Source organism: Vitis riparia, chromosome 8 (assembly GCF_004353265.1).
Source record: "Vitis riparia cultivar Riparia Gloire de Montpellier isolate 1030 chromosome 8, EGFV_Vit.rip_1.0, whole genome shotgun sequence".
In the NCBI taxonomy this organism is placed as follows: Eukaryota; Viridiplantae; Streptophyta; class Magnoliopsida; order Vitales; family Vitaceae; genus Vitis; species Vitis riparia.
In genome coordinates, this window is record NC_048438.1 from 18718252 (window position 1) to 18741307 (window position 23056).

The 23056-nt window shown below is 34.7% G+C and overlaps 1 protein-coding gene across 4 annotated transcripts in view; it reads right to left on the minus strand.

The window, feature by feature from the left end:
• The window catches only part of LOC117920317 (protein SHOOT GRAVITROPISM 6), a 52974-nt gene that overhangs the window by 19850 nt on the left and 10068 nt on the right, over positions 1–23056 (minus strand). For all 4 annotated transcript variants that reach the window (XM_034837762.1, XM_034837763.1, XM_034837764.1 and 1 more), the window contains 17 exons: positions 18461–18520; positions 17560–17649; positions 16904–17025; positions 15487–15616; positions 15327–15406; positions 13807–13942; positions 13486–13567; positions 12707–12852; positions 12513–12593; positions 12314–12414; positions 7247–7485; positions 7059–7168; positions 6828–6956; positions 6282–6356; positions 6048–6181; positions 5826–5898; positions 5538–5669 (listed from right to left, as the gene is read on the minus strand). In XM_034837762.1, the coding sequence (XP_034693653.1) occupies positions 5538–5669; positions 5826–5898; positions 6048–6181; positions 6282–6356; positions 6828–6956; positions 7059–7168; positions 7247–7485; positions 12314–12414; positions 12513–12593; positions 12707–12852; positions 13486–13567; positions 13807–13942; positions 15327–15406; positions 15487–15616; positions 16904–17025; positions 17560–17649; positions 18461–18520 (1920 nt within the window). The remainder of the gene's footprint in view (positions 1–5537; positions 5670–5825; positions 5899–6047; positions 6182–6281; positions 6357–6827; positions 6957–7058; positions 7169–7246; positions 7486–12313; positions 12415–12512; positions 12594–12706; positions 12853–13485; positions 13568–13806; positions 13943–15326; positions 15407–15486; positions 15617–16903; positions 17026–17559; positions 17650–18460; positions 18521–23056) is intronic.

A 23056-nucleotide genomic window follows, 5' to 3' on the forward strand; every position in this document is an offset into this window, starting at 1 on the left:
AGGCCTAAATAAGACAAAGGCCACTCTGATACTCTGCACTCCAAAACCAAAGCCAAACTAGACAACCCCTCCTGCCTAGTGTTAATACCTGAAATGGAGCTTTTCTCTAAGTTGATTTTTAAACCAGATACTTGCCCAAAAACCAAAAGGATAATCTTAAGGTTTTGAAGAAGGTCCAAAGAGGCTTTAGAGAAAAATATGGTATCATCAGCAAACTGTAACAAGGACACTCTAGTCCTATCCCTCCCCACTAAGAACCCCTCAGTTAACCCAGTTTCCTCAGCTCTAATCATCAACCTACTTAGAACATCTGCTACTAGAGTAAAAAGGAAAGGAGAAAGAGGATCTCCCTGTCTCAAACCTCTAGAGGCCTTAACCCAACCCTTTGCATTCCCATTAACTAGGATAGCAAAACTAGAAGAAGATAAACAGCCCCTCATCCAAAATCTCCATTTCTGGCTGAACCCCTTCCTTTGAAGCACATGATCTAAAAAGCCCCAATCCACATGATCATAGGCCTTCTCAAAATCAATTTTGAAGACAACCCCTTCCTCCCCTGACCTTCTTTTCTCATCCACCACTTGATTGGCTATCAATACAGCATCCAAAATTTGTCTCCTTTCCACAAAGGCTCCTTGAGAGCCAAAGATTGTTTCATGAAGAACTTTGCGTAAACGCCCTGATAAGACCTTAGCAATTATCTTATATAAACTTGTAACCAAACTAATAGGTCTATAATCTGAGATTTTAAAAGTTTGGCTTCTCTTTGGCACCATAGCAATGAATGTCGCATTTGTACTTTGATTTATTACCCCCTTAGTGTGGAACTCAAAAAACACCCTCATAAGATCCTCTTTTATCACATCCCAACACTCTTGATAAACTGCTATAGTAAAGCCATCAGGGCCAGGGGCCTTTTCCTTATTCAATTGGAAAACTGTCATTCGAACCTCCTCTTCAGAAAACGGTCTATCCAACCAAATTGCACTCTCTTCAGAAATAGGGGCCCAATCAATCCCTTCAATCTTCCAAGATTCACCTTCGAGTTTGGAGTAGAGATTCCCAAAGAAATTTACAATCTCCTCATAAATAATCTCAATGTTATTTAAAGTCTCCCCCCTCTCAGAAATCAGAGACTTTATGAACTTCCTGCTTCTTCTTCCAGTGGCCACTCTGTGAAAAAACTTAGAGTTGCAGTCCCCTTCTTTAATCCACTTAACCCTAGATTTTTGTCTCCATTGTACCTCTTCCTTCAATAACAAATCCTCTAACTCCTTCCTTCTTAAGGTCCTTTCCGAAACCAGATCAAGATTTAAATTCCCTTCTTGTTCGATTCGATCAATTCTGCCTAAGTCCGTAAGAATGAGTTTTTTCCTCTCTCTTAAATCTCCAAAGACCACTACATTCCACTCTTTCAACTTTGATTTAATAAACTTTAATTTCCTCATAAACTTGTAACCTTCCCAACCTTCAACCGTACACTCTTGCCACCAATCTCTAAACTTCTCTTTAAACTCAGGATGGAGCAACCACATTTTCGATGTTGGTAAATGGAACCCCAACCAGCTTCTCTCAAAGATCTAAAGAATTAAGGCATGGAGATCCTTCTTCCCCATATTTGTTTGTTCTAGCTAAAGGTAAGGAAAATAAGATATATTTGAGGTTTTAGGGAAGTGGAAGAGGAGGCAAAAGAGTAGAGGTGTCTCATCTTTTATTCATTGATGACACTCTCATTTTTTATGAGGGTGGTTAGCAAGTTCTTTATCTAAGTTGAATCTTCATGTGGTTTGAAATCATCTCAAGTTTGAAGATCAATTTGGAGAAAATAGAGTTAATTCCGTGGGCGATGTTTTTATGGAGAAATTGGTGGCTAAGATAGGGTGTAGGAAGGAGGAACTCTATATCATGTATTTGGGTTTTACCTCTAAGTGCCTACCATAAATCAAGGGCTTGTTAGCATAGAATAGAAGAGGGAGTTCAGAAAAGGCTAACTATATGGAAAAGGCAGTGTCTTCCTAGGGGCAAGAGGCTTACTCTTATCAAGAACACTCTATTAAACTAGCACAGTTACCATGTCTCTATTTGTCTTACCTAAGAAGGTGAATTAAAGGATTGAAAAAATCCAAAGAAACTTTTTATTAGTTGCAGGTTCATTACAAAAAAAAAACAAAAAAACAAAAAAAACAAAAACCATACTTGATGAAATGGAAATCACTTGCAACGAGAAATGTAATGGAGGCATGGGTATTAGAAAGCTATCAACCCTCAACAAGGCACTACTAGGCAAGTGGATTTAGTGGTTCACCTAATGGAATGAGTCCCATTTGGAAGCAAGTTATTACTAAGAAGTATGAGGAGGAGCAAAAGGATTGATATTCTCAAGAAAGTAAGAGTAGTTGGTTGAGGAAATTTTAATGGCAAAACCTCACTTAGCATGCACAATGGTCGAAAGGTGAAATCCTTGAAAGATTAATGGTGTGGAGATTCTACTCTAAAAATCTTTCCCCTTTTGTATTCTATAGCTTTGAAAAAGATGGTTAAGGCCTTCCTCTTAAGGCTTCAAGGTAAGAGTGTCAAATGGGATGAGAGGAAGACAAAATGAAATTGAGAAATGTAAGGAAAAAGCAAAAGCATTCTTTACAAAATCTATTTGGAAGTCGACGGTTCAGACTAAAGTAGGTTTCTTTGTATGAGATAGGGAAAGGTTTTGACTTTAGATCAGTTAAAAAAGAGATGATAGTCTCTAGTGAATCTATAAGGAAAATAAAAAGTCAATAGATCACGTCCTTTTGTATTGTGTCAAAGCTAGAGTGTTATAGAATTTGGTGTTTTCCTTAGGGTTTGCATAAGTAATGTCGAGTTTGATAAGATAAACCTTTTTAGGGCAGCATGGTTCTTTTATGGATAAAAAATGGAAGGTCTGAAGGGTTATCCCACTATGTGTTTTTAGGATATTATGGAGAGAGGAATCGACAATTGTTTGAAAGTAAAGAAATGTCTAATTAAGCACAACTCACATTTCTTTGTAACTTTTTACTATGGCTTAGGATTTACATAAATGGGCATTCTCTTACCATGTTAGATTTTATAGATTCGTTAGGGTCTTCATGAAAAGATTTTTGTTGTTGTTGCCCTTTCTTTTGTGTTTTGCCTTTTGGTGTCCTTTACGACCTTTGAACTTTTGGTGAGTTTGTTCTAAGCATTGGTAATATATTTATTTTATTTCTCTATCAAAAAGAAAATTATCTAATTACTAAACACTTTTAGGCCAAAATTGATAGCCAAACATGCTCAAATTTTTTCCTTAATTATACAGTATTGAGGTCACAAATAAGAGTATTACCAATGTCATTGTTTTAGTTCCTAAGAGGAGTCAAACCAATGAATCAAGTTATTTCATAACCATTAAGTTGGTAACTAGACTTTATAAGACATAGCCAAGGTGATTTCTCAACGATTACATGAGATGTCGCATAAGACCATCCATCTTTCTTAGATTGGCTATTGTTTAGAGTAGACAAGTTTAGGATATAATTCTAAAGGCAAATGAAGCAACAAATGAGAAAAGACGATTAAAATATTAAGAGGCTATTTTTAAGATTGATTTTGAAAAAGTTTATAAGTACATGGGTTTAGAGCACATTTCAAGATTGAATACAAATCTAGAAAAGGGCATTCTCTTGGGTATCAATGTGAGTCAGGACCTATTTCTTCAACTAGCAACCTATTAGAATATTGGTTTTCTAAATGACTATCTTATTTGGGTCTTCCTTTAGAGGGGGAAAAATGGAGCTGCCTCTTTTCAGGATGCACTTTTGATAAGATTTTGCATGGTTAGCTGATTGGGAAAAGACTTTCCTGTTCCCAAGTAATAGAATAACTCATGTAGTCATGGTAGTCCTATGTTTCCTCACAGTTTCTCTCCATTTTAAGATTCCTATCAAAGTTCTACAATAGTACAAAGAGAATTCTTGGATTGAGTATTGGGAAAATGAAGAAAGATCATCTCCTAGCATAGGATCAGGTTCGTAAGCCAAAGAGCAGAAGGGGGCTTAGATGTAAGGAGGATATTTTGCGGAATAGGCCCTAGTAGGAAAATGGTTGTAAAGGTTCCTAGGGAAAAATGACTTATTTATGCTATGTGAGTGAGACTATAATAGATGGGATGCCAATGCTATCGCTAAGTGGTCCTACTAGTACTTCCTTGGAAGGCCATCGCACAAGCATTCGTTGACTTCTCTTGTTTCACAAATTATTTGTGAGTCAGCACATACTCATTTTTGAGAAGATACTTGGCGGCGTGATCAACAATTAATATTCAACTCCCAAATCCCTTTAGATTGTTAACTCCTATGTCTCTTCAGTTTTGTTTTCATCCCCTCCTCTGTCATGGAATTTCAATTTCTATCTCAACTTTTCTGACCAGGAAATTGACCAACTTATTCTACTTATGTTAACTGTAGTCCTCATGCATTTATCACGCATTTTCCCCAACACAGGGTTTTCCATTTGACTTCCTAGGTTCTATCCTAGGTTAATTTATCTTTAAAGCTCCCTTTGCTCCTATGCACCAAAATCCTTCTACTATTGCAATGTTGATTGGAAATCTAAAACACAACCAAAAGTTAAGATCCTCACAAGGATTGTGGCAAGCAAAGACAATTGCAACTAAGAACAAAGCCATTAAGTGAAATGTTGTGCCATATGTAAGAGTGGAAAACTGGTGGATCCTTTTTTTTTCAGGTGGGGTGGAGGTTCGGATTGCGGGATAGGTTGTTCAGATTTACTAAAATTGACATATTTCACCTAGTTGTGGCAAAAATATTGACCCTTCAGGGGACTTCCTAAAGAAAAGACTTAATTTGGACTATTTGACAACAGGGAAATTTGATTATCTTCTAGGATCAATGGAAGCTTTAGAAGCACTTAGGGATTTGTTTTATTTCTCCTCTTCCCACTCAGCTCAGGCTTGTACAGCTTTTGAGAATATCCCTTTAGGTATTACATCACTAGATTAGAACCTAATAAGCAAAACTACTAGGTTGGCTTGAGGAGACACCCTATGTGCACTACAAATTCAGTGGGCTGATTCAAATTAAATTTGGACAGGTACATTTGAGCTAAGCTCAAGGCAACAAGGTACTAGAGGAGTACTTATATATCATTCTAATATACTAGTGAGGGCATTCTCTAAGCATTGAGGAAGGTCCAGTCATTGAGGCCAAGATTCAAGACTTGTTAGAAGGCCCAAAGCTAGCCAAAGCAGTAGGTATAGGTTTTCCTTCTTTTGATCGGATTTTATGTATCAGACTATATAATTGGGGAAGGCTTCTCATCCTTCTTACTACTTACTAATTTCATGAGAAAATGTTTGTTCCTCATCAATCAAAATAGGAAAAAACAAAACAAAGGAAATAAGATTGGAAGTAGGTGAGAAACATATATCATCATCATAATCAATATCACCTGATATATGGAAAACAATTTATAGCACATAATTAGAACAATCCCACTACTGAGTATCAAATGGGACTTACATAGAATGCATCCTGCATTGGCCAGCCACCACGTAGTCTAGATATATCCTTTGTGACAATATCCCTTGCTGCAGTAGCCAATACTTCATTGAAAACAATTTTTGAACTGGTGTTCTCAGCCAGAGAAGATATCTTCCCATGGCTAAGGAAAATAGTCAACAAATATACACAACAAAAATCATGCAATGGTGAAATTACTTCAGTTCAGGTGAAACAGTCAAATAACTAGAAAACAGTAGGTAGCAACATTTAAAATTTATAGGTGAAAGACTATAAACAAAAAGATACAGCAGCTAGAGTTTCCTGGCGTAAATATTTCTCAGTCACATGAGCTGCAGCCGAGAGCAAGGATTGGGTCGTCCTGTTGGGCAAAGACACATAAATGATTATTTTTACCATGTAAACAGTTGAAAATTTATTTTACTTATAAGAAGAATAAACATTTTTCAAAATTGAAATATTTATTCAAAATATGTGACTAGTTCATAGTTCCTTTTATATGTCAGACACCTCGAAACATCCATTTCATTCAACTCATGCCCCCTCTTCATAACGAAGTCAGTGACAGCTTGAATGGCACCTTCTGCTGATTGCTTGATCTTATCACATATAGCTCCAGTGCAATAATGCAGTGCAGCCACTAGCTGCAACAACAACACAAAAAAATCAGCAGCAGCATGAATACCTGCAGTATAAATTTCAATTTCAGACTGTGTCCATAAAAACATAATAAATTCCATTCACCTCATCTTTCGTCAATAAAACACAAACAGAGGAAACAACCCTGTTAAAAACCTCTGATGGATCAATGGAAGCATCCTGAAGATGGAAATAGAACAGAAAAAAAGGAAATCAGCTAATTTCATAACTTACCTCAATGCTCCAAACATAACCAGAAGAAAACAAAAGTAATGATAAACGGATAACTAAGGCGCCATTTGGATACATTTCTTGTTTTTTCTTTTTTAAAAACAGAAAATGATGTTAACTTCTATCTAAAATATAGTAACTTTGGTATAAAAAGTATGGATTTATTTCAAGTCCTTAAAAATTACTTTTAAAATTTGAGGTAGTAAAAATTATTTTTTTGATAGATCAAGTAGTAAAATTTTTATACCACAATCCTACCAAAAAAAAATTATCGTTTTAAGGTAAGTTTCAAAGAGTTTTTGAATTTTATATAGGATTTACAATCATTTTTTGTTTTTAAAAACAGAAAATAAAAGAGTATCCAAACAACACCTAAATAAATAAAGTGAATAAAATAGAGGCAGAAAAAAATGCACTTACACTTCTCAAGATAGCTATAACATCCTCAAGAGAAGACAAAGCACTATAGGACAGTTCTATATCAACACCAAAACTAGAACCCACAGGTCTCGGGAGTGAAAGAGATATACTGAAGAATAGATCAAGAATCTATCAAAAGGAAAATGTAGAAGCCAAAATTAGGGGGGGAGTATTTCATTACAGGCGATCAACTTCACCAAGATCACAAACAATTGTCTGCTATTTACTGACCTGAGCAGAAATTTTTCTAACTTCAGAATTAGTATCTGCACAACGTGGAAGATACATTATGACTCTGTCCCCTAAGCACAAGGAGTCACGACTTGGCAATACAAATGCAGCTGAAATCAAACACATGAACAACACAGGTTACTAAAAGACAATTGATATACAAAGATGTCTCAAGAAAAAGAATTTACATGGTAAATTGGAGAAATTCCCATGCAGAGTACGGTCAATATGCTTGCTATGTGTGCAACTTCCATGGCAGCCAAGTGCGCAATATCCACTAACACAAACTGATTTAAACTTGAGAAGCATCTCATACACTGCAAGACAACTTCTTTTCCTTTGGTACTCCAAAGGTGAGGAAACATATTGATCAATTTGTCTCAAAATATGCAACAGCTGCTCTGCCCTACTTCTTCCATCCTCTCCACTGATTATCCACAGATTGCTTGTCAGATGAGGTTCAAAAGAAGTTCTATTAAATGAAAATATACAGCTACAACAAATATATGTGAATAGATTTATACCAATGTGGAATGAATGCAAAAGGGAAATGAGTTTTATGCTGAGGCGAATAAAATAACAATTTTGGAACACCAGGAGTATTACTTGTATGGATTCAGCATGTGTATGAACTAGTAGAAATCAATTTATGTTCTCTTTTAAGAAGGATTTGTTCATGTTTTTATTAATTTATTTTAGATTGCTGTTATGTAGATTATGAAGCAGAGAACCCTGTAGATATCAATAACTAAATAGAAATTTTCATATATTACAACAAACAGCAAGACACTCCTAATTCACTCAAGTTTTCAACCAATGGACAATAATTAATGAGATCTAACAGGCTCTGTATGAGGGCTTCAAGAATAAAATTTCAGAACTTTTTTTGATAAGTTAGAGAAGTATTGTATTATGGGGAGGCGTTAAAATAGTGACTCAAAATGTACAGAAAAGAAAAGGAAATACTCACCCCCTAACATGAGAAACAAAAAACTGTCCACAATGATATATAAAAAAAAAAAAAAAAAACAACAACCCCTCCCGTAATGGGAACCCACCCAATCAAAAAACTTCAAAAAGGTTGATGGACCATCTTTTATAAACAGTTTAGTCTCCGACCAAAGTGAGTTAAGAGAAGAAGGTTTCAGCCTTTGGATGGACAACACCTCATCTTCAAAGGCAATTTTATTCCTTGTCTTCCAAACTGTCCAAAAAATGCAAAGGGGACCCGCTCTCCAAACTATCTTGAGTCTTTTTCCCACAGAATTCATTCCAACCCAATAGGGTTTCCCTAACTGAAGACGACAGCACCTAAGACACTCCAAAAAGAGTGAAAAGCATCTCCCACACTGCCCTTGTTTTCTCACAATGAAGAAGTAGATGGTCAATGGATTCCTCTTCCGCTTGACAAAAATAACATTTATTTGCTAAGGCCTGGCCTCTCTTTTTAACTTAGTCCGAGGTTAAAATTTTACCCCAAGATGCCTCCCAAGCGAAGAAGCTTACTTTTGGCTACACACATGATTTCCAAATGTTCTTCATTGGAAATAAAACTAAAGAGCCCGGCTCTAGAGCTTTGTAAAGTGACTTCATCGAGAAAAAACCATCCTTTGATTCCATCCACTGCACCCTATCCTCCTCTTCCAAGATCAGATTCTGACCACACAGGCATAACAGAAGGCCCTCCACCTCATCCATCTCTCAATCATTAAAAGACCTAGTGAAGCAAGGACTCCAACCCCCCACACTGTCCCGTTCCAAACATCCTTCACCCAAGCTTTTTTAAGGTCAACTAAGGCAAAAAAAGGAAGGAAATGAAGCACATAAAGGTGTATCCCCACACCAAGTATCCTTCCAAAAGCTCACCCTTTGGCTGTTCCCCACCACAAAAGATATTCTACTACTCACAATGTGCCCAAACTTCCTAATTGCTATCCACAACCCTACACCATACCCCTCTCTTACATCCCGAGAATACCACCCTCCTCGTTCTTCCCTATATTTCCCCTAATTACTTGGTTCCATAAAACCCCTCTCTCATTCGCAAAGCGCCAACTCCATTTGCAAGGGGGGGGGGGGGCTATTAAGCATAGAAAGGCTCTTAGCCCCCAAGCCCCATTTTCTCAAGACACACTGTTGCCCATCTTACTAAGTGAGGTCTCTGGTCTAGGGCCCCACATCCCCACAAAAAATCTCTCCGAATCTTCTCCAACCTTAATTTGATCCCCCTTGGCATTTGTATAATAAACATGAAGTAAATAGGCAAGTTGGACAGTGTGCTTCTAATCAAAGTAATTATCCCTCCCTTGGAGATATATTAGTATTTCCACATAATCAATCTCTTATGGGATCTCTCCTCTACTCCATCCCAAGCTGCCACAGACATGAAAGGAGCACCCAAAGGCATCCCCAAGTAGGTGGAGGGCAGATTACCCACCTTACAACCAAGCTCAGAAGCCAACTCCTCCACATTCTCAACATTGCCCATTGGGATCAGCTCACTTTTATCCAAATTAACTTTCAGCCCTAATATTGCCTCAAACCACATAAGGAACCAGCTCAAAAAGGTCACTTGGTCCTCGTTGGACTTGCAGAAAATCAGGGTATCATCAACGAACAGCAAATGGTAGATTTTTACCCCTTCACTCCTTCTACCCTTGACTTGGCAAGGTGACAAAAAGCCTATCCTAACAGCTCTTTTTATGAGGCAGCTAAGAGCTTTCATCACTACCGCAAACAGGTAAGGTGAAAAAGAATCTCCCTGCCTAAGACCCCTAGAACTTTGAAAGAAGCCCGTAGGAGTGCCATTAACCAGAACCGAAGAACTAGCAATAGACACACACCATTTTATCCATCTTATCCACTTCTCTCCAAAACCCATTTTTTCTAGAACCGAAAACAAGAAGTACCACTCCACATGATCATACGCCTTCTCAATATCCAATTTGCAGAGAATTGCTCCACCCTTACTCTTTAAAATCGAGTCAATGGCTTCATTGGCAATAAGCACTGCATCCATAATTTGCCTACCTCCCACAAATGCATTTTGGGCGTTGGAAATCATCTTGGCTAGCACCAGTTTTAACCTATTAGCCAGCACCTTCGCCAACCACTTATACAACCCCCCACCAGACTAATAAGCCTAAAATCCCTCAAGTCCTCTGCATCCCTTTTCTTTGCAATCAACATTGAGAAGGTCATGTTCACACTCCGAACAAAACGCCCACCATTTTCATGAAAATCCTTAAAAAAATTTTATCACCTCATCCTTAACGAACTCCTAAGAAAACTGCCAAAAAGCCATGGAAAAACCGTCCGGGCTGGAGCTTTATCTTCGTTAAAATCCGACAGAGCACCAAAAATCTCCTCCTCTGTAAAAGGTTTCTCCAACCCTTCTGCCTCCATAGAGCCCAACATCTCAAAGGACAGACCACTTAAGTTGGGTCTCCACTCATCAATGGCTAAGAGTTGTTTCTGGAAAGCTCTAATCACTTCTTCTTTAATTTCAATGTCCTCAGTGATCCACATTCCATTAATTTTGATTCTAGCCATTTGGTTCCTTCTTCTGTGCACACTTGCCATTCAATGAAAAAAACTCGAGTTTCTATCCCCCTCCTTCAACCAAATTTCCCTTGATTTCTGTCTCCAAGACATCTCTTCTAATAGGACCCACTTCTTGTAATTTTCCTTAGCTTCCCTCCTAGAATCCTCCTTTACCAAAGACGGTGAACGACACCTCTCCACCTTATCCCAAAAATTCACACAGATCAATGCCAAAGCCTTATGAACTTCAATCTTCCCAAACACTTCCTTATTCCAATTCCTCATAATAGGTTTCAAAGCTTTCATCTTTTTAGCTAGTATAAAGCTAGCAGACCTGCTAAAATTTAGCCCATCCCACCACAATCTCAACAAATCTTTAAAACCCTCCTCTTAACCTCCCAGTCATCAAGAATCAGGAACTGATCAATTCTAGACTTAGATTGATTACTTAAACTGTCGCTCCAAGTAAACCAACCTCCCTAAAGGGGCAAATCCCTCAACTCTAGTCCTCAATTACCTCTGAGAATCTCCTCATGTCAAGGGATAAATCACCACCTCTACTACGTTCCGAGGGATATCTAATCATGTTAAATCACCTGTCACACACCAAGAATCTCTCCATAATCCTCTGAGAGCTCCTTACAACATTCCTTCTCTTTCCTCCCTACAACATTCTCCTACTCCATCCAGTAACCTCCTTAGGCTTAAGTCTCCAAATTGAATCCAAGAGGAAAAGCCTCTACTTCTTTCCACGATGATACCTCTCAACTTCCCACGAACTTCCCCCACCAAGACCTCAAACGACTTTGAATCCACCACAAACCAGCAACTACCCCCTCTCAACGCAGGACAGCACATAAAATTTCATAACTGATCACTGGTTTGCATCAGTTACCCCCAAAGCATAATAATTTCAGTCACTTGCATAGAAATATTATAGTACGAAAAATGTCATTTACTATCTTCAACAAAAATATTTCCAACTTGTAATTTTATTTTTTTTTTTTTATTGGAAACGACACAGAGATATTGATAGAAATAATTACAAGTTTCCAACTTGTAATTATTAGACAAGGACAAAACAAAATATTATATACATGTATTGAAAGAAATGAACTTGCTAAATAAATAAACAAAGAACAAATTATGGAAACCACACATAACAATTATCATGGATTTTGTTTTTCTTGTTAGGTTAACACAAAACTGAAAAAAGTTACAAGAAGCCTTTTAATTTTAAGAAGGGCAACCTTCATAATTTAAATGTTGTAATTCTAGGAAAAATGATCACATATGGCTAAATCATCACAAGAGTCCAGTTCTACTCTCCTGTTCTATTTCCTTTTCTTTCTCTCCTGCGGAAAAATGATCACAAATGGCTAAATCATCACAGAGTCCAGTTCTATTCTCCTGCTCTGTTTCCTTTTCTTTCCCTCCTGCATGTCTCTGATATTGAGAATTGTAAAAGGGTGGGAGGACAAAGGAAAGTGGTAAGTCTTCCCAACTACTTACATTTCTAACTTCTCCCATTTCCTAAGCAAATCACTTTAATTGCTTCCATTATCTAGGAACGTTCATGAAAAAGGAAAATCAAAATTTTCCATGAGACATAAATAAAAATCAAAGAATTAATCCAGAAAGGTAAGCTGATGAAAAGAGTGAGCAATTCAAAAAAGCGCACACCAAATATTTTAACATCATAAAGCTATTACCTTGTTAGAAGTATTGCACATAGGAGAGTGATAAGGTTATCAATAAGGGGATCAACAACATCAGACGGCTCATTTGGTAAAGCAAAGAATCCTAAGGTAGCCTGTCAAATTCAAAGAAGGATATTCACAACAGTGACTAAGCATAGAACAGAAGTTCCAATGTTACTGACATATAATCACAATAAACAGTGCAGTTCACCTTCATAACATGGTTTCTAGTTTCAATTGTTAATTTTGGCTCCACAGACACTAAAGTAGTGCAGGCACTTAAAGCAAGAGCCTGCATGGACATTAATACACCAAAAAGTGAAAAAGATCTCCACCAAAAAAGGTTGATCCAATGGCTAACATTGTTAGTGCAGTATAAAACAACATACAAACCAATAAACAAACCTGAGTATGCAGAAGTTCAAGACTAGACTCAGCAAAGCCATCATCATCATCACAGCCCATCAGAGTTAATATATAGTCAAGTAGCTGGTCTCTTCTTTTCAATGGGAATGATGCACCACTTTCTGCTGCATTAATGACAGCACGACCTGGATTCACAAAAACAGTGCTGTCATATTCACAAGATCGTAGTGTTATTTGGAAATAAAATGTTCACAGCTATCTATATCATAGACCTGTCTCAGACAAGCAAAATGACACACGGAACATCAAATTTTGAATCAATTATAGATTGCAAGAAATATACAACACACCCAATTTCAGAACAGGACAATACTTCTTGATTTTTTGAATTCCCAGAAAAGATTAATTGCCAATGGCGCCAATCAAGAATTAAGTTCAATGCTTCACGACATGCTATTTTCTCAAGAAATGCAGATTTTGCAAAGAATAGAATGGCCCCAAGCTTCTATATAGTGAAAAATAAAAGAAGAAAAAAGAAAGGAAAAAAAAAGCCCCCCAAAATTCAAACTAGATGGGAAACAATCAGCAAAAGTGCCCTGTATAACAATTTAGGAATGACCAAATACAGCATTTTGATTTTTCCTGAACATCATACTACTGCATTTTAAATATAGCTTTATGAAGACAAACATCATGAATTCTAGAAAACCAAAACTGCTCATATATTCCTGATCATCAAGGCTTATCAAAGAAATATGTGTGATAACTGCAGCAGAAAAGATAAAACTAATTTTGAACCTTTAAAATGCTTTACCAACCTAGCAAATCGATGGCAGTGATAACAGCTTGCTTTGCTGTAGGGTGCCGTACATGAAGAAGCCGTGAGAGCATGTTAGTCCCCTATAAGCAAGAGAAATATGTGATTAATGCAAACAAGAATACAAAAATATGCACCCAAGATATCATCACAATGAAAGCCACACTTAAAATCCAGAAAGATTGAGCATGTTAAAATAAGCATAGCTCTATATTTAGCTTACAAAAAATAATATCAAAAATAAAGCTGACAGCAATCAAGAAAGGGGCAATACAAATAACCACAAAGATTTAGAAAAAGATAATTAGATGATATATTATACCACAAGTGCATCTATTCTGGCTTCAATAACAGTTGATGGAGCATATCTTGCTGCATACCCATACATTAGTGCCAAAGCAGCATGTATATCATCAGATTCTTCCATTCTGCCTCGATCAGAGAAGAAAGACAAAATTCTGCAATAGGCAAATCCCAACTGTTCAAATCAATGGCAAAATTTGCATATATCGACAAAAACTAAATGAATAAATAAATCAAAAGGATTAAAAAGGAAACAACTAGCTTTAGATGCTCCATGTATACCCTCTGTGTACAAGGATTGTGCTCCTTCTGTCAAGTGCCACACATGCATAAATTATGTATATATTTTCATTGTGATGTTGTGTATATTGCCTGTTATGCATAGGGTGCACCCCCTTTTTGTTGGTGCTTTTTATACAGGCTCTTGTTGTCTATCAATATATGCATACATACATACATATATATATATATATATGTGTGTGTGTGTGTGTGTGTGTGTATCTTCTCCTATGAGAAAACAAAACAACAAGAACTAACCCAGACTAAGACCCTACCGCTTTTCAGAAGCCAACAGCGCTTTTTCAACTCCAACAAGGCCTTCTAGATCTATTTCACTAACTTAAACAAAGAGCTTCTAAGTTGAAAAGGCGTCATATGGAACAAGGAGGATGTTGCTTTCTGTGAAAGCATCTTTTTAGCCTATGCCAGAGGTTATTTCAATATTTTAATTTTAATGAAATTTTCATGGTACCAAGATTGCCCCTTTAAATTATGTCTTTACCTTCAGCTTCAACTTCTATCCAAAAACAAAAAGAAAATCTTATCTCAAAAGCAGTCTAAATCTTCTTCAAATTAATAGATAACTGTTTTAAAAAGCAAACAAGAAAAGATAATGTCATTTTGAAGTAAACTGAAAAGTAAATTGTTGCTTAAAATTTTAAATTTTAATCATAAAAATCAGGGAACAACACTCCTTAAAAAAAATCCTCAAACCAAAAAAGTAAAAATAGTTACTCTTCCTTGAAAACCATAAGACCTAGTTGTAACCAAAGTTTGTCACTTCCACCTAATTGAGGGGGGAACATCCAAATTAAGCAAATCTACAATAATTACCAATTCACAATGAAGGGCTGGATCTTTTGAATATCATATATTGGGGGTAGGTTGAAACCATGCCTATGAGGTCAGGAAAGAATTTTTACCTCAAAGGGGATTCTAAGATTACAATTTTGTATTTTTTTAATGTTTGAAATCAATGTTATTAAATCACATATGTTGAAACTGTTCAATAGAAAAATTGAGAACTGGAAAACTAGATATGTTTATAGGTAAGCAAATCATGCTACAAACTGGCTTTTGAAATTGGGTCTAATAGGAAACAGCAACGTCCTTTGTTGAGACCACTTACTTTTGACTCCAGCAAACATATTAATAGAAGATTTCATAGGTAAAATGGTGCCTCGGATTATCAAGTAGATGGATCAAGTTGGTTTTTTCTTTAATCAAAGTTTTTTTCCATTTTATAATCCTGAGATGCACCTTTGAAAGATACTTTGCCCAACATTGTCCAAAATGTCTTTCAGCTTTTCCAATACCGTATCCAAATGGGATGCTGCAACCTGGCACAAAAGTAACAATAATGAATCAAAAACATGCAAGGAATAAAAGAGTAAACAACAAAATTTTACTTCCACTATACCAATCCCATGGCTTTTGCCAAACCCAGCCTATTTGATGGAAATGCGATATTAGCTTGCGTATACATCCAATTAATCTTTTCAAGGACATAAAGCCTATCATCAACTTTCTGAAGAAGGATACCCAAGCACCTACAATGGAAAAGAAACGATCAAATACAGATACACACAACAAAAGTATACCCAAGCCCTATGAATGAAGATCCATCTTTGGAATAGAAGTACCTTAACAAAAGAAATGCAAAAGGTAGGAGGTATCTTTGAAACAACAACATCCAAAATCAATGCTAATAAAGTGCAAAAGATGAGAACACACAACCATAGGAATAAGAAACAATCTAAAAGCATAGTTATATTCTTTGAATGAGATTGTCCATAGAAACTTGAGTTGGACAAGGTTAAACAGCTACTAATTGGATATTCCCCAATGTTTGTCAGGGCAATGCGGTTCATATCCTACAACTAAAAGTAACTTTTTGAAAAAATCAGTAACATCTATCTATTTTTTGTTGACCTTTGGCTCTTGCACTGTTTTTCTTGTAATTTTCTCTACTTCGTTACTGGCCAGTTCATATTTTGTAAAAGATAGCTCATCCTTTCTTTAGCATCCTTCTACAATTCAATGAAACAAATTGTTCGTTTCTGACAATAATAATTTTTTATTATAAAAAAATAAAAATAAAAAAAAAACTAGATTCCTGATACATGTAGAACACACCCTATACATTTAGGATACAATGTTCCTCACAAGATATTCTTTTAGGAGGCAGAGAAAGAGACAGGGAGAGAGATAGAGAAAGGAGAGGAGGAGGGGAGAGAGAGAAAAGAGAGAGGGGAGGGGGAAAGAGAGAGGAGAGAGAGGAGAAGGAGATAGGGAGGAAGAGACTCGCCAAATTTGATTTTCACATATGTTTTTGTCAGACAACTGCATTTCTTTCTTAATTTTTTACAATTTGCAAGGTCAGAGTTTCATTACTATCATGCGTCCAATATACAAGTTCTACTACAAGGAAAAATAAATAACAAAGGTAAATTGCATACATGATTGGCATCAAACCTAATCAAATACAAGTGTTGACTAAAATCAAATTATCAAAGATCAAAGATCTCTTAATCCTAGTCTCATAGCAAGAAGATACCTTAATTCATGATGAAACACATTTGCAACTGTCATACAACAAAGACTTAGAGAGATGAAACAACATAGAATAATAACAACCAGAACCTTTTTTTTCCATAAGTAAAGATGAGAAAATATAAATAACCAGAACTATTAAAGACATCATTTCAATCAAACTTTTGAATGTTAAAAGATGGGCAGTTAAGAATGAAAAAAATCCACATATAATGATTTTCTATCAAAATTAGTAAATTCATATGATAAGGTAAGAGAACAAAATGAATCTAATGCATTAATACCGGTGAAGCAGTGCAGAATGCTCATCATCAGATGTATATAGTTCATATTGTCTGGAAAATGCATTTCCCAATGAAATCACCCACTCAGTGTCTTGAATTACATCCAAAGATTCTGCAAGAAACTGTCACCCAAAAACAGAAACATACCAATCATAAGGATTTACTTAGGAATGCTTGAAATGATTCCTTTTTTTTCCTTAGGTATTTTTGTCCTGCAGGACTTGAATGTGGAACTTCCCACATCCCCAACCAAACACTTGTTGAAATGATTCCCTTTTTAAAAGCACTTAAAATGAGTTTTTCAATTGTTTAGAGTATACAAAACAAGTAAACTTGATTTCTTTCATGGGCTTATGTAAAATAAACCAGCTATACAACTTCTGTAAATTATTTTTGCAAAAGAAAAATGATAATTAAACTCTATGTTGCCTTTAAGTGACTTCATTCAGAACAATAAATCTGTACACTCAAACCCAATGGAAACGAAAATATAAAATAAAAAATCCATGATCTTCCAACATTGCGAGAGTAACATTTGATGAAATTTTAGGCCATACACTCTACTATGTAGTCAAGCAAAATTAATGATGAAAAGAAAAGTTTTGAAGAGTTGAACAAACTTTTTCTGAAAGGTATCAAAATTCAGTGAAACTTACATTGATTATCATATCATCCCAAGTCTCTTGATATGAAGGATCCTGCTTTAAGTCATCTGTATCACTGACATATGCCTTCATTTTCGGAATCTAGAACTTACCAAGTAGGGGAACAAGTTAGATTCTAGTTTCAAAGGTATAACCTTTTTTTATTATTTTATAAATTATATGGTAAGCTAAAATTATAATTATGAAAGCATCATGACTAGATGAGATTCTGCTATCCACTAAGCACCCTGCTTCCTTTCTTATCTTTTTCTTTTCTTTTTTTTTATTTATTTCTTTTTGTTTTTGGTAGAAAGCATTCTGCTAAATCATTAACAGTACTTGTGAATGGCACCATGATGTACCTGATTATATATGCAAAATTAAGCGGTGTTGTAAAAGTTAAATGAAATAGTGTTGTATAACTGGGACTCTTCAAAATTCAGAAAATCTTATTAGAATGACATGGACTTCCATAACCATATGTCAATGTTCAAAACTTTGCTAACATTTGCTAGCTAATAAAGTCAGCCCTAATATAATTTTTTAAATTTTACCAACAATTTCTCATCATTATATTGAGAACTTTATCTAGAATGTTCCAGTTATTTATATGAAGATATTCCATTCATCACCAATGAGGTCTCAAAGTGCAACCTCTAAAGCTAACAATTGCTGAGTAAGACTTATGTAATGAAACATCATGCCAAATTCAAAAACTGTGTTTGCTATCAAAAAAACAGCCAGCTATTAATATTATCAAAATTTTCCTAGCATTTTATATTATTTTATGTGATAGCTACTTTACCCAGAATTCTCTAATTATTTCCCTGATAGCAAACTTAAGAAAGATTGAACCCTCAACCCAAACAATAACCATTGTTCTCTAATCAACTTTGACAAGAAACTTATGTACCTCATCTTGCCAAAACAAATTGATATTCTTCGGAAATAAAGGTGCAAGATAGTATAGGACCTGCATGTACAAAAGAGAACAAGTGAAGCACAGGTTTCTTCATTTAAGAACATCAAAGTGGAGCTACTGAATAATTCTTAATAATGAAACCATTTGCTTTAAGAAACTAGAATCATTCCTTATGTTTAGTTCTTGTTCATAGGAGGATTCTTCATCCTTCTATTGTACTTCTTAATTCCTAATTCAATATATCATGTCGTTGTTTATCATCAAAAAAATAAAAAAGAAACTAGAATCATTGAAAATCTTAAAACATCACAATATCATGATGGTCCAACCATACACTCTATGTTTGCCTATAAAAAAAATGATGGTTCCATCATATGGTGCATATTGTACTATCTTAAACGAAATCATTGATTAGTATTAGAGTAACTGCTGCTTATTTTAATTTATGCTTATGTTCTGCATATGAAACCTGGCTCAATATCATGCACCATCTCTTAGTATCTAACATGGTACCAAATCTCCATTAATTCAGAGAACTAGCCCTCATCAGATTCATTCATTTGTAACATGAATATTCTTAGCATTCCTATTTTCTTTTCTTAAATAAATTTTTTAAACAAGGATGAAAATATCAATAAATACAAATATATCAGTACTTGGACTTTACAGATATATTAGAAATATCGACATAACGGAATTTATTCAAAATTCATGAAAATGCTTAAAAGAAAACTTCAAAAAATAATAAAATAACCAAGAATACACCCACTAAAGTTATTTTATAAGTGTAATTAACATAGATATGGTCAAGGATAATATTTATCAATTTTTTTTGAAAAAAAATATCTTAAATTCCTTTAATATACTTATATTCATTTATTTTAAAAATTAAAAACAAATTTTATTAAGACATGCTTTATTACATTTTAAATGAAAAATTAAATCATCTCTAAGATTTATATATAAATATTTTATTTGAGATTTAATTTCTAAAATTTTATTACAAATTTGTGGCGACAACTTTTTGCTATTGACATTAATTTATTTAAATAATCAAAACTATTAAAAATTATATTAACAATTTATCTTATCAAATTAATCTTAATTTATAAAATATTAGAACTTCATTAATTTTTTTATATTTTAGCAATTTTTGAATAAATTTATATTTTTAATATTTTAAAATAAAAACATTCAAAATTAAATAAAATCAAAAGGATAAATATAAAAAAAATATTAAAAATAAAGTGACAGTAAGTTTTTAAAATTGGATTAATGAGATAAATAATGATACATTTAAAATTAAAACTATAATTTATTTAATTCAAATGTATTCAATAATATAAAATAAATAATGATACATGTATGATTTTTTTTAAATATTTATATTTTTATATTTAATTATCATATAAATCATATAAAAAGAGACTTGTTAAGAAAATCATAGCATTATAGTTTTTGTACTTTTAGTAATCAATTAAATGAATTAAAATAAAATAATTAGAATTAATTCATTTATTAAAATATTTGTTTTAGTATTTTGGTTTTATGGTGGCTTTAATATATTAATGTTCTATATATATATAAAAAAGAGTCGAGTTGCCTTGGTGGCTTTAATATATTAATGTTCTGCATATATATAAACAAGAGCCGAGTTGCCCTGGTGGTTGCCCAAGTTCAATTCCATCCTTTTAACGTAGGTTTGAATCCCTTGTCTATCACAATTTTCGGTTTAACCGTATTGACCAGCAGATGGAGCGCCCTTCGACCACGTGGGATTGCACCCTTTCACCACATTGAGTGGTAAAAAATATCAGGAAATTCCCAAAAAATTGGTAAAAAAAACCAATAAATGTCGAAATTAGGAAATTTTCGCTCGTTCAAAATTTCGATGGTAATATCATATCGACCCATGCCGATACACGAAATATCAACTATGTTTTGCCAATAATTTCCAAAATTTCAAACCTTGCTTTTAGAGGGGCCATTGTCCAATGAAATAGTAAAAGTTTCAAAATGCCTAGCACAAATGCAAAGGTTCAAGAATTGCAAGTGACCAGTTCATACTAATGTCAAAAATTAGGACCAAATCTAACCACAAAAGTTCATAATAAAAATTATAAAGTTCTCTCATACATAAAAAATCTCCACAAGTCATTATAGTTTAAAGGCAAAAAATTCTGACTCCAAGCATAAACCCATATTTCAAGTCTTAAGAAAGGTGCCAAATAATTTTTTAATAAAAAAACAAAAGATGTATATACTAATGTTAAAGAAAACATGAGAAGGATGAGGAGTCCTTCCCAAAATTACAAAAAACCTGATCAAAATATGATTGAACTCCTCCACTATACAAGGAGTTTATACAAAAGGTTTACACTACAACATCGACTAAGCTCCTCTCAATAATGTCCAAACCTCTTTTATGTATCAAAAAATGTCAATTGAACTGAATAATACTAAGAGAAATGCCTTTAAAAACCTTAGTGCATGAGGCCCAAAAAGAGAAATAGAAATGAAGTAAATCCCACAACCCCTCCGTCGTCCTCCACTTATCCTCAAAAATTCTAACATTTTTCTCTTATCATACAATCCAAAACAAAGTGAGACAAGCAATTTGTCAAATGATCTTGTCTCTAATACAGCTCTCATAACCTTTATATGAAATGATCATCATATCTCATATACTCCTAAGTAAAGCTCAATCAATATGACTAGTCTAGATAGACAATGTCCTAGCTCTAAAGTTATCAGATAATGCAAAAAGAGAAAAGATAGTTAATAGTCTTTTCACTCCCCCTACATAAAACACACCAATCAAGCCTAAGGGATTTGAAAAGTCTTCTCAACTATAGCATGTTGCTATAGCATGTTGCTAGTATTTACCTTTTTATGTGTCACTAGCCAAACAAAGGCTTTGACTTTACATAAGACTTTAGATTTCCATATAAATTTCGTTAGGGAAAAAAGAACAATATCTATTGTATTAGACAAAAACATGAAGAATGATTTAATTGAGACTGTCCTGAATGGGTCACTAACTATGCTCTCACATCTAGGGCAAATAGATACAAGCGCACAAGAGTGAGATTATATTAGACAAAAACATGAAGAATGATTTAATTGAGAATAATCCTGAATGGGTCACTAACTATGCTCTCACATCTAGAGCAAATAGATACAAGTGCACAAGAGTGAGGGATGACATAAGACTTTCAAGGTCCTCAATCTCCGAATTCATAAGGTGGTGACAGAAATTAAAATTCCATGAAAAAAAAAATGGCCAAGAATAGCTAAAATTGTGAGATTTTTAACTGTGACAATTCTATAGACTTGAAAACTGTGAACACAAAGGTTGATCCCCTCACCACAAATCCTCCCAAAAATGAATTTTCACCTCATCCACCACAAAACAAGTGTAACTTAAAAAAGCCTAGAACACCTATGCAATGGCCGTCTTCCAAAGACACTGATGCGACTATCTGACTATAATGTTGGTGTCACATCCATCAAATGTGTCCCATAAATGCTTAAAATAACCTAATGTCAAAGGTAAGAACTTTCCCTAGGGAACCTCTAAAGTCACTTTCTTAAAAGAGCATGATTCCTCAAAGAGATCAACCCAAATCTCAGACCTTCACACTCCTTAGGTTTACACACACTAGGTCTCAACAATTGAGATGATCTTTTTCACACCCCCTCCCCTCCTTCAAACAAAAAAAAAAAAAAAAACCGAGAATACCCCTTGCAATTTCTCATTCTTAGATGTCATTGACATTAGAATATTGAAATGAGACGAGAAATAAGGATGTAAGATAAGCATGATTGAATTATAGTTATTCTACCCCCTAGAAACAGAAAACACCTTTTTCCATCCATCCAGTCTCCCCAAGACCATGTCAATCACAATATCCCAAAACATAAAGGCCTTTAGATTCCCCCATAATGGAAAACCCAAGCAAGTTAATTGAGAGAGGTGCCAAATATTAGAAACATATCTAGCTCACCCCTCCAATGAGTAAGGACCCACCTAGTGGGACTTCCATTGAACAACGACCTTCATATCAACATAACATTTTTCAACGTGATCCCTCACTTTCAGTTTAGACTAGTAGCTAAGCATGTTTTCCATATCATCAGTTCTTCACTACGTAAGTGAAAATCCTTCTAAAATCTGTCATTGCAGCCATAATACTTTCCAAACTTCACAGTTTGATCAATTATGGTTCTCAGGCTCCTTGTAGTTTATCACAACTAATGGTTTTAGTCCATAAATTAGTGGGAATATTGAAGCTATCATAATATTTTCATTGCTTGTATTATATCATGGTGATACACCATAATGACAAAGCATCCACATCTAGCCCCTTGAGGCTTATCTTATATCTTAGATGTTTGTCTCATATACTTACCAAATTAGGGGCTTCTTGTAAGCTATGATAGAATTCCAAGTAAAAATTACTTTACCATTAATTTTTCTAATTTTTTAAACTAAGGTTTTACTTATAACTGTTAACAAATTTTAAAACCCTTTCATCCTTTTATTTAACATTAAGGATTGCCTGATGTGTATTTAATCAAGTTAAA